General features: G+C 31.9%; 2 protein-coding genes across 4 annotated transcripts; both read left to right on the top strand.

The window, feature by feature from the left end:
- The first annotated feature begins 509 nt into the window (after window positions 1-509).
- LOC128198346 (uncharacterized) lies at window positions 510-2,558 on the top strand. The gene is made up of 2 exons (XM_052883318.1): window positions 510-1,194; window positions 1,781-2,558. The coding sequence occupies exons 1-2, from the start codon at window positions 862-864 to the stop codon at window positions 2,060-2,062; spliced, it is 615 nt and encodes a 204-aa protein (XP_052739278.1). The 5' UTR covers window positions 510-861; the 3' UTR covers window positions 2,063-2,558.
- A 1,158-nt stretch (window positions 2,559-3,716) lies between these two features.
- Window positions 3,717-6,843, top strand: LOC112051117 (uncharacterized). 3 transcript variants are annotated; one of them, XM_052883312.1, is made up of 3 exons: window positions 3,717-3,875; window positions 4,496-4,632; window positions 5,572-6,843. In XM_052883312.1, exons 2-3 carry the CDS (start codon window positions 4,498-4,500, stop codon window positions 6,589-6,591), a joined length of 1,155 nt encoding a protein of 384 aa, XP_052739272.1. In that variant the 5' UTR covers window positions 3,717-3,875; window positions 4,496-4,497; the 3' UTR covers window positions 6,592-6,843. The 3 variants fall into 3 exon arrangements, with proteins under 3 accessions (XP_052739272.1, XP_052739273.1, XP_052739274.1); XM_052883313.1 differs by having other exon boundaries at window positions 3,765-3,867; XM_052883314.1 differs by lacking the exon at window positions 3,717-3,875 and adding an exon at window positions 3,894-4,005.
- Window positions 6,844-11,450: the final 4,607 nt, after the last annotated feature.

The raw sequence follows: 11,450 nt of genomic DNA, 5'->3' as shown, positions 1-11,450 counted from the left end.
ACACATTATTTCTATTACGCGTCAAAATAAAAGGATAAATAATTCTTTTTTTTCGGTTTTTTTTCCGTACTTACACGGGTTTCATCTCTAAAAACATTCTAGTACGTACACATCATATGTAATTGTATTTACTATCCTGGAATCTTAAATCTAGGATGTAGATGGCGCTGCTTCATAAAGATTTCACGTTCTTCTAAGTTCTCATGGCATGCATAGAGCATAGATCAAATAAAAACAACGTTCCACTAAGCGACCACAACGATCACGCTCACGACCAAGGAACGCAAGTTTTCTTTTCCCATTCCTTTTTGCTTGCGACGTAAGAAATGGCAAATTAAACAATAGACTCAAAAGAGCTAGAACTTTAAAGTCATGGATGTAGGATTACAAGATATTTTACTCTTTTGCTAGAACTCGAGCCGTAAAGATTTAAATTTGAAACAATTAAAAACATAGATTGTTATAAAGTAGTCTGTGATTTGAAATCATGTAAAAACTTCATTTCTCATTTGTCGTCTGTGGTAAAAGTAAATAAATAGAAAAAAAATCTTTGTTTATTACAAATTTAAATTCCTTTGTTAATTTTAGGTAATTAATCAAATCTGCGATGTGATTTTTGTCCATGATTATTGAATTAGTGATTTTTACTCCTACATTTCTTTATTCTGAGCACTGTGGTTGTCGATATAAGTATCATAGTCTGTTTTGTGAATCAATCTACGCGCACAATGCACATGCAATCACATCGCGATCGAAAGTAAATAGATAAATTAATTCTCATTTTATTAGGTTTTTTAGATAACAAAGAGGAATACAACTATTTTCTATTTCGACGTTCAAACAAATTACAATAGAAACACAATGGTAAAGAAGGTTTGGTCGAAGCATGAAACGAAAGCTTTCATTGCGAGATATAAAGAAAACCCTATACTTTGGAACCCTAAAATAAAGGATTATAGAAACCAGGCAAAGAGAAGAAAGATAGAAAACTATTTGTCCGCAGAATTTAACACAACAGTTTTCGAAATAGGTAGAAAAATACGTATATTAAGAACACAGTGGTTAAAGGAGTATAAAAAATTCAAGTATTTTGCGTTAAATGGGAAAGAATACCAAAGCAATTGGATATGGTTTAAGGCTTTAAAAGCTGTATTTGGTTTAAATCGAGATATCGAGATATCAGATGGTAATTCAGTAAGTAAAAGCAAACTGTTATATATATATATATATATCTATACTAATATTATAAAGCTGAAGAGTTTGTTTGTTTTGTAGAACGCGTTAATATCAGGAACTAATGGTTTGATATGAAAAATTATTTCTGTGTTAGATAGCCCATTTATCGAGGAAGACTATAGGCTATATAATAAGGAAGGGGAACCACGCGGATGAAACTTTATGGCGTCAGCTAGTTATGAAATAAAATCATACGTATGATTTCAAAGTCTGCACTATGTTTTTATTTTGTATGAATTACTAGCTGTGCCCTACAATTTCACCTGTGATATACAGTTCCTGAGAGAATATCAGTATGTAAAGTAGTCTGTGCTATGAACTATTTCAAAATTTTTGGTGCCAAAACTTAAGGCATTCAGGGAATCTGAACTATACATGTATAACAAATTGTATCTCGTGATAAAACTAAAAACCACATTAAAATCTGTTGCAATAAGAAGTTCAAAAGATATACATACACAGGTATACAGAGACAGAGAAAAGCTGCTGTGTTTTAAGATAATAGTTATAGGAAAATAATACTTATTTATAGTGTAATTTTTAGATAGACGATGAGCAAGGAGATGAAGAAATATATATAAATATCACTGAAGATTTAATAAGTACAGAAGAATCAAGTGTTGTAAACTTTACAAATGAAGAGTATAAAAGTTATGAGAAGCAAACAATGACAAACAATGATGAATATCAAAAATTTGGTGATTATGTAGCTTATCAATTACGTTCCATGCATTATAGGAATAATATCAAGGAATTAAAGAGCACCATTGAACAAAGTATAACCAAATGGCAGAAGAAAGATAACAAAGAATATTATTCCACATGAAAATCTTCATTAAAAAAAGCAACTAAATCAAATTAAGACAATGGTTATGCACATTTGTCCTATCTCTAGTATAAAACAGCGTTGTTTTGAAACCTTTCTTCAAAGTACTATACGAAATTAAGCTAGTTTATGAATCTATGAAGGATTTTCCAACCAAAGGTGTGAACGGATCAAACATCACGATAAGAAAAACATGGCCCGAGCGGTTGACCACTACTCCCCACCTAACTCACTGAATATTTAGTACTATCTCGGCTCATGACAACACGACCTATCGAATGACTCACTCGCGCCAACATACTGGCCCTCGTCACAGTAGATATTATTATATGTGATCGTGATATTGACTCTTACGTGGTCGTGTTATGTCGACTCGGGCTACTGTTCCTCCGTTTCATCAAGTGATACGTGTTACCTATTTACTTTTTTATAGTGATAAATTAGGTTAAGATGAAAAATGACTTCTTTTTATATACGATAAACGATAATAATTATTTTTTCAAGTTTTGTTTCGTGAACCTATATTCTTTTTCGCCGCGTAGTTCCCGCATTATCGTGGATTATACAGGAATAAATTACCCACTCTCTCTCACTCATTTACAAATAATGGGGCTTTCTGGTGGTAAAAAATTTTCAAAATCGGATTATGATTTTGAGATTAATATACTCTCATTTAACAGTTATGCTTTGAATTACATTAAAAATAACGGGTAAACTGGGGTAAACAATCAACTCCCAATTTCCTTAGAATTGGTTTTCCAAAGGACGGTCCAATGGCCAAATTTGTATGGAGGTTGGGCCTTTATTCCGAGTGTCAAATAAGCAGAACAAATTATTTTTATCTTAGAAGAACATAAAATATAGAGCTTAAAACCCAAAATATTTTTTTAAAATAAAATACCTATATTTTTTTTATTAGCTGAAAACATTATTAATTAGGAATTTTTATTATGGCAACATGCTTGTTTGTAACTCACACATACAAATTGCTGTTGAGAAAATAATAAAAAAAAAAAAATTTGTCGGTTTTTTTTGGTGGGACGAAGGGAACGCGGGGGAATACAGAGCGCGCGCGAGCCTGCTATTGGTCAATCAGTCCGCCTTGTCCATTGTCATAAAAAGTACCTGCGCGAACTTTCCCCCACTACGCCACTTTTTGTTCAAGATGTTTGCCGAGCGCTGTACGTTTGCGCTAAAACACGGAGTGCGCCAGGCCCAAAGAACTAATAGTAAGAGGAAACGAAATAAATCCCGTGATCTGAAGCAAAAAATTTCTTAAAAATGGCGCCGCAACCGCCCACCTTTAATACCTATATACCTAATACCCACAGATTAAAGAATAAAAACAACGTAGGTGAGAATAAGACAAACATATTTTTACTCGTAAGGTTCATATTTTTATCGCCGTATACAAGGGCGATGAAAATATGAACCTTACGAACTAAAAGTTGTATAGACAACTTAGGGCCGTTCCTCCTTACTCTTTCTTCATTGGCTAGGCCTGCCAATACGTAGCTATTAATCTGTGGCCAAGCTCAATTTATGTGACAACAAGTATCTATTAGTCTATGTTGCTGAGTAAATATGTTCCTTGAATCTGTGTGCGACAATGACAAAATAGTTTTTTGGCCTATAAGGACTTGTATCCAAGGCCGTAAAATAAATTAAAAAAAAAAAAAAAAATAGTTTTTTAATTTTTTTATTGATAAAAAAATCTTGGATCTTGGAAGTAAAACATTGGTATTTTTTGTTACGAATATTTGTTGTACAGTTGTCAGTTTTTAATTTTTACACAAAATATATAGGTAGTTGGGTAAGTTTATATCTAATAATTTAATTACAAAAATCTGTATATTTTTTCATCAAATTACCGCATTTACTTCATTCACTAATAGAGCATTAGTCATTAGGCTCAAGACATATCCTTGTGTAAATTAATACAGGTATAGGTCGATAACAAATAAATTTAAATTCAATCTCAAACGATACTAAAGAATTTAATAATCTTGTATGGTGTACACTGCCTATTCTTAAGTGTTCTCAGTCATTTTATACTTGAAGATTAGATATTCCTTGTTAAATTAGCACTTGCACCTCCTTATTCCTTGTTTAGCACATTAGCACATCCATTGCAATTCATTCTACAATAAATTCAAAATTATGTATTTAAAATTTACATCACTGTAATTATTGCAAAATGATGATGCAATTAGTCCAAAGTAATATTCATTTTACCTGATATTACAAATACCATGTATCACCAAATGCCTAGAAATAAAAAAATATATATTTTGTTTATTATTTTGAAATAAAGTGGTTAAATAATTAGGTGTAAGTACCAAGTAGTTTTTTACACTTGTGTGAAAAAAACAGGTAATAAGTGAATGAGTGAGGGATAAATGTGTAACTATTTTATTTTATGTTTTTGAGAAGCAATGGCTGGAGACGGAGAAGACCTGTTTGGATTATATCCAGAAATAGATTCAGATGATGAAGAAGAAAACCCCGCAGACACCTTAGAGAGTGCAGTAGAGTCTGATGAATTTGGTTCAAAGAGCAATCAAATTGAGGTGTGTATAACTAGTATTTATATAATATATATTTAAGCATACCTTAAGTTGTGATAGCCCAGTGGATATGACCTTTGCTGTTGATACAAAGGGTGTAGGTTTGAATCTGATCCAGGGCATGCAACTCCAATTTATCAGTTATGTGCATTTAAAAAAATTAAATATCATGTGTCTCAAACAGTGAAGGACAAACATTGTGAGGAAAGCTGCATACTTGAGAATTTTCTTAATTCTCTATGTGTGTGAAGTCTGCCAATCTGTATTGGGCCAGTGGTGGTCTGTGGTATTAGGCTAACCCATCTTATTCTGAGAGGAGACAACAGTAAGCCAAATACGAATGTTGTTGCACACATGTCTCATTGGTTCAGTAGTTAGCCTGTGTGGCTTTAGATCACAAGGTCCTGGGTTGGGCTATGATGTACTTGACTATTCTTTTAAGAAGTTTTCAGTAACATTTTCTCATGATATTCAAAGATTGCACAATATGTATTGCTTGGAAAGTTAAAAGCTTCAAGCTTCAAATTACTTTTTTTACTCCAATATGAAAAATCATTCAATGAAAAAATGTTTTCTGCTTAATTCAAAGCTGGCGGTTTTTTGGGAGACTCTTTATATAGAAACAAAACTCATTGGTTAGGCTTACTTGCATTAAAGGTCAGAAAGTACGTGAAAGAGGTAACTCTTAATCTTAACTAATATTAATATACTTGCTGACGCCGTGCGGTTTCGCCTGCGTAGTTCCAGTTCCCATATGAATACGAGGATAATATATAGCCTTTCTCGATAAATGAAATAATTTTTCAAATTTTACCAAGATTAGCTTGTTCAAGCAAACAAACAAACAAACTCTTCCACTTTATAATATTAGTATAGATTTTATGTTTTATATGAATGTTAAATGAAATACAATCTTTTAAAATTACAACTTTTATTTTTCAGTTTAGCAAAGGTTCAGTTTCATGCCTCAATGAATGCTATACAGCTGAAGCACAAAGATTGTGTATCTTAGACGTGGTGAAAAAGCTGAATAACAGCGATCATTATGATATAGGAGGAACATATTGTATTCACAACTCAAATATACAATCTGAGCTTTGGTTCTATTGCACTACATCAATATTACCGCATGGTAATTGTCTTTTGAATATATTCTTCTGTGACCGACAAGGACGTTCAGTATCTATAGGCATCAGTGATGCAAATACAATAACAAAGAAAACAATATACTGCAATGATACTGTATCAACTCAAGTACGGCTCTCTAGCACTTTATGTTGGAAGACGTTTAAATCAAACGAACGAGAAGAGAGCCACCTTTTGAAGACTTATTGCTTCTCAAAGGAAAATGTGAGGTCGTTAGACAAACAAATACTTTGCATCCCAATAGAGATAAAGATTAATGAGGCAAGTGTTGTAGATAGAGGAACAATGCTCAGGATTAAGAAAAACCACGACTTGTCAGATCTGTTCAAAAGGGGAGAGTACACTGATTACACATTAGAATCTAGCAGCGGGATGAAATATGAAGTTCATAAATTACTTTTAGCAACACACAGTTCAGTTTTGCGGAATATGCTGAAGAATTCCAATGCAGACTCCTTGCGTCTTAACATTGATGACAAAGGAATGGAACAATTCTTGGAATACATTTACACCGGTTCGGTCAAAGATATCTTGGATCACAACTGGAGTCAGCTGATTGAGTTGGCGGACCAATTTAAGTTGGACAAACTGTTCAAGGAAGCTGAGAATGCAATAACAGAGCAGATTTGCGTTAAAAATGCGATAGATGTAGCCGTCTTGTCAGAAAAGTACAAGTTGGTTGGAATTCAAAGAAAAGTGTTTGAGTTCATCAAAGCTCATCCTGAAGTACTAGAGACTGATGGTTGGAAGCATTTGGCCGATATAGACTTAACAAAGAAATTGTTTCAACAAGTGCACAGTGTTCTTTCTAATTAACATGTTGGACCGTCATTCCCGACTTCTTGGAGGGGAATATTGGTCATATTATGAAAAATATGGAAATATTCTTTAAAAAAAAAACTCGGTTTTTATAATTTTTTTTTTATAACACTTACTTGTTGATTATATAAAAAACAAGTTAAAGTCTATTTTAAAAAAAAAGAGTTACACACATGTATATATTATACTAGGACAGATGTTAAAGTTGTGGTATTTTAAAATATTCATAATATTACAGAATTTTGATTGTTTACTTTTTAATTAACAAAAAATAAATAAATGTTTCCATAAAATTTTCGTTGGTAAAGTATACGCCAAGTTTCCAGTCTACTCTGAACATGAGGTACACCGAGGTAAAGCCTCAATAGCTCAACGGTAAGAGCGGTCGGACTCATCGTCGAGGGGTGGTGGTTCGATCCCCGCCCCATTCTCACTCCTAATACAGTCTTTCCCGACTAGTTAGAGGGAAATGGGTATATTGGTCATATTCAAAAGATATGGCAAATATTCTATTTAAAAAAAAAAATGTACAAAACTCGTTTCAGAGTGGCTATTTTAGTTTTGAGTTTTTGAGTAATTTTGAGACACGTGATATTTAATTTCTTAAAATGCACACGAGTGAAAAGTTGGGAGGTGCATGCCCCGGACCGGATTCGAACCCACACCCTCCGGAATCTGAGACAGGTCATATTCACAGGGCTCTGGTGCATAATTGTACCGAATCGTAAATCTATGGCATAACCACTTTGTAAATCAAATCAATAGGTCTTGGGGAAGCCTCCAAGGAAGGTCCCAAGCGGACGAAGCCGCAGTCTTCCACTAGTCAATATATATTTATTTATTTATTTATTTATTTATTGCTGAGAACACATACATTCTAATGTATTCAGCCATTTCTGGCATACAACAGTTTACATTACAAATACCATGGGGGTGAAACTTCCGCACAGTTCGCTTACGTAAAATATTTTGTATGAAGTACTGCCCTCCAGCGCTCACGGTACAAAAACTTAAGCGAAGTTTTCTCAGGCACAATATAGATGGCACGCATGAAGCACATTATTTGATTAAAATCACTTCTGTTCAAACTATGAAAATTTTAAAAAATATAGTTTCAAATATGACAATTTAGCTGTCTTTGAATTTTTTCTGTTGTTGCTATAGTGACATGTTGTTTAAAACTTGGTGACAGTGGTGAACGAAAAATATTAAAATTAGATGTAATCGGTACAAATAAGTGATTATAATGGGTATTACTTGTGGATTTGGTGTGCATAGTTAATTAACCATGGAACATGCTCGACCACCATCGGAATTATGCTCAGAAGGCGGCCCGGTGTATCGCAAAACGGCGTGGTGAAAATGTCGCCAGCAATTTTACGTGTTCTTAAAGGTGACCAGTGTGTAGATGTTATCAGTGGTTATTTATAATCATAAACGTCAATATTCATAGTTGGTGCACTAATGTTATCAGGCTGCTGAAGTGCATTAAGATATATTCATAATCACAAAAGAAAAAATAAATCGTTGAATAATAAGAATCTTTTTTTCTTTCTTTGATTAAAAATCCTTTAATATTTGAAGGATTATTGCAGTTTGTTTTCCTTATTTCTATATATTTATAAAATTTGGCAATTTTAAATGTTTGGGTACATTAGTATTATATAGTGAAATAGGTGATTTTGTAAATATTATGTTTATGTTAATTTTTTTCATTAATAATATATAAGAATTAAGGAAAACAAACGGCAATAGTCATACAACTAAAATATAGATTGTACTCGTAGAGAGAACGCCATCTATGGGTAGCCAATAAATCTAATTAGAATGCGCCATCTAGTGATCACGGTACATAACTTTTTTTACTGAAATGAGAGTTGCGTATCTATCTCAATATATATGACAAATACTATTAACAAAATATTAAAAAAAAATGAATTCAATAGCAGATGATTAATCAAAAAATAAAAATTAGAACAAGTAAAAAATTACAATCTGTGCAGGTACGAGTACTTATGTCAAATAATAATAATTAATAATATAATAATAATCTTTACAATGTCATAGGATAAACATAATTAATGAATACAAACAAAAAAAAAAAAAAAAAATTGAAATATTAAAAATGTCACAATACATAGTTTTTTTATTTGCTTTTATAATTAAAAAAATCTCTAGTTGAATAAAATCCATAATTAATGAGCCACTTTCTAAGTGCGGGTTTAAATTTTTTATAGGGCAATCGTTTCATGTTTTCAGGCAACGAATTAAATATTTTAATACCCATACAATGGCAACTTTTTAAGTATGTTGCAGTTCTGGGAAATCTGCCCAAGACTAATTTTTGGGGATGTCTTAAGTTTCTATTGCTTTGGTCCTGTGCTTTCATAAACAGATTCATATTAGATTTAACAAAAAGCGCTAATTGAAATATATACAGGCAAGGCAGAGTTAAAACTTCCATTTTTTTAAATAGAGGCCTACATGAATCAGTAGGGAGACATCCAAATATCGCACGAATACACTTTTTTTGTGCAATGAAGGCTCTTTCTAATTCACATGAATTACCCCATAATATTACACCATATCTTAATATCGATTCCACATTTGCAAAATAAACCATTTTCATTATTTCAAAAGATGTAGTCTTACGTAGTCTATTTAAAACAAATTTATATTTATTAAGTTTATTACATATATTGTCTAAATGTACTTTCCAGTTTAGATGTTTGTCAATTTTCAGTCCTAGAAAAGTTACATAATCTACCTGGTGAATTTGTTGTTTGTCATGACTTAAATTTAAGTTAATAACCTTTTTATTATTATAATAGCTAAAATACATATAATTCGTTTTGGTTATATTTACAAAAAGATTGTTGTCAGTAAGCCAATTCACAACTGTTTTGATTGTGTTATTAATGTCAATTTCGCTATTTATTATGTCATTACTACAAGTTTTTATAATTGATATGTCATCAGCAAATAATATATATTTATCAGAAGTTATGTCAGGGAGGTCATTAATATATAATATAAAAAGCAAGGGGCCAAGAATATTTCCTTGTGGTACCCCACATTTGTTAATCATATTTGGGGAATTGAAATTTATTAGTGTTGAATTTTCTTTTGTGCTTGCTATTTCAACACACTGAGTTCTATTTTCTAAATAACTTTTGAACCAAGACAAAGCTGGACCTCGAACTCCATAGTTTTCTAACTTAGAAAGTAATAATTCATGTGAAACAAAGTCGAAAGCTTTTGACATGTCAAAAAACAAAACTATGGGAGTATTGAGCGAATCCAATTGCGTAGCAATAGTTTTTATCAAGTCATAGCAGGCATGTGTAGTAGATTTATTTTTTTGGAAACCATACTGTTGATTCTTTATTATACTAAATTTAGTAATAAATTCTACTAGCCTCTGATACATTGCTTTTTCAAATATTTTTGAAAATATTGAGATTAAAGTTATTGGGCGGTAGTTTTCAACTTGAGTTTTTTTACCTTTTTTATATAAGGGCTTAACTATAGAGTGCCTAAGCTTATACGGAAAACATCCAGACTCAAACGATTTATTAATTAAATGAGTAAGTATAGATGATATCTCGTTCACTGTCAGTTTAATTATTTTCGTTGAAACACCATCAAATCCTTCTGCATTGGTATTATTTAAGGACATAATAATATTTTTGACTTCATTTTCACCATATGGTTTAAGGTACATACTGTTTGGTATAAAAATCGTATTTCTATTTTTACAGTGGTTGTGTAGTTTGTTTGTAGAATTAATCCAGTATGTATTGAATGCTTCCGCAACTTCACAAGGATTAGTAATACATTTACCTCCAATTTCTACCTTTTCAATAAATTGGTTTAGATTATTACCAGTAGTATATTCCTTTATCACTTTCCAGCTAGCTTTACATTTATTTTTTGATTTAGCTATTAATTTATTATTACTGTTAATTCGAGCAGAATTTATACAACGTCGGAGAATTTTAGAATATTTTTTAAATTCGGATTTAGTTTTTTGTGATTTAAGTTTGTAATAATTAAGTTGAAGTTTACGTTTTGTTTTACTGCTTTTCCGTAAGCCTTTAGTTATCCATTTAATATTTGAATTATTCCTTTTTTTAATTTTAATTTTGATCTCAGGAAAACTTAGTCTATAAAGCAACAAGTACATATCATGAAAATATATAAATATATATAAAATACTAGTTATAGTTAACAGACGCCCAAGACGTCGTCCGCGTGAAATTCAGTTTTCACAAATCCTACAAGAACTACCTATTAATTTTTCTGGGATGAAAAGTAGCTTACCTATGTTTTGCTCCATCCAATTTATCTCTATACCATATTTCATCCAAATCGGTTCAGTGGTTTAGCCGTGAAAAGGTAACAGAGAGACAATTGCTATTATAATATTAAAATGGATATGGGTTACGGTACCCATAAAACCTACCTAAATAGCGCCTGTGATTACAAATTAAGTTACTAAAAGTTTTTATCAATTCCTAATTTACAGGACAAAAAAACGATTGAGCTTTTTTTTGTATGTCTGATCATCTGAAAAATTTCCAATTTTATTAATCTTGGGCTTAATGCATAGATTTATCGGAATGGCTGAACCGATTTTAACGGATCTTTCACAGGCAGATAGAGAAGGTTAAAGCAACATAGTCAGTAGCAGCAGTGGGGTAAAAAGCAGGCAAAAACTTCTAGTTTGGTCTACATTAAATACCAAAACTAAGCTCGTATTCCTCAGAAAATGACACAATTTTGTTCGTGAATTTGGGTACAATACTGGTCCTTCTATAATTGGTCTGAGGCAGCAATGGACCGAGAAGAACACG

This window comes from Bicyclus anynana, chromosome 8, assembly GCF_947172395.1.
Source record: "Bicyclus anynana chromosome 8, ilBicAnyn1.1, whole genome shotgun sequence".
In the NCBI taxonomy this organism is placed as follows: Eukaryota; Metazoa; Arthropoda; class Insecta; order Lepidoptera; family Nymphalidae; genus Bicyclus; species Bicyclus anynana.
This window is presented reverse-complemented; position numbering and strand designations above follow the sequence as displayed.

Coding starts and splice junctions, on each gene's coding strand:
- LOC128198346 (XM_052883318.1), top strand. CDS start 862: ATGGTAAAGAAGGTTTGGTCGAAGCATGAAACGAAAGCTTTCATTGCG. Junction 1,195..1,780: donor AGATATCAGATGGTAATTCA/GTAAGTAAAAGC, acceptor TGTAATTTTTAG/ATAGACGATGAGCAAGGAGA.
- LOC112051117 (XM_052883312.1), top strand. CDS start 4,498: ATGGCTGGAGACGGAGAAGACCTGTTTGGATTATATCCAGAAATAGAT. Junction 4,633..5,571: donor CAAAGAGCAATCAAATTGAG/GTGTGTATAACT, acceptor TTTATTTTTCAG/TTTAGCAAAGGTTCAGTTTC.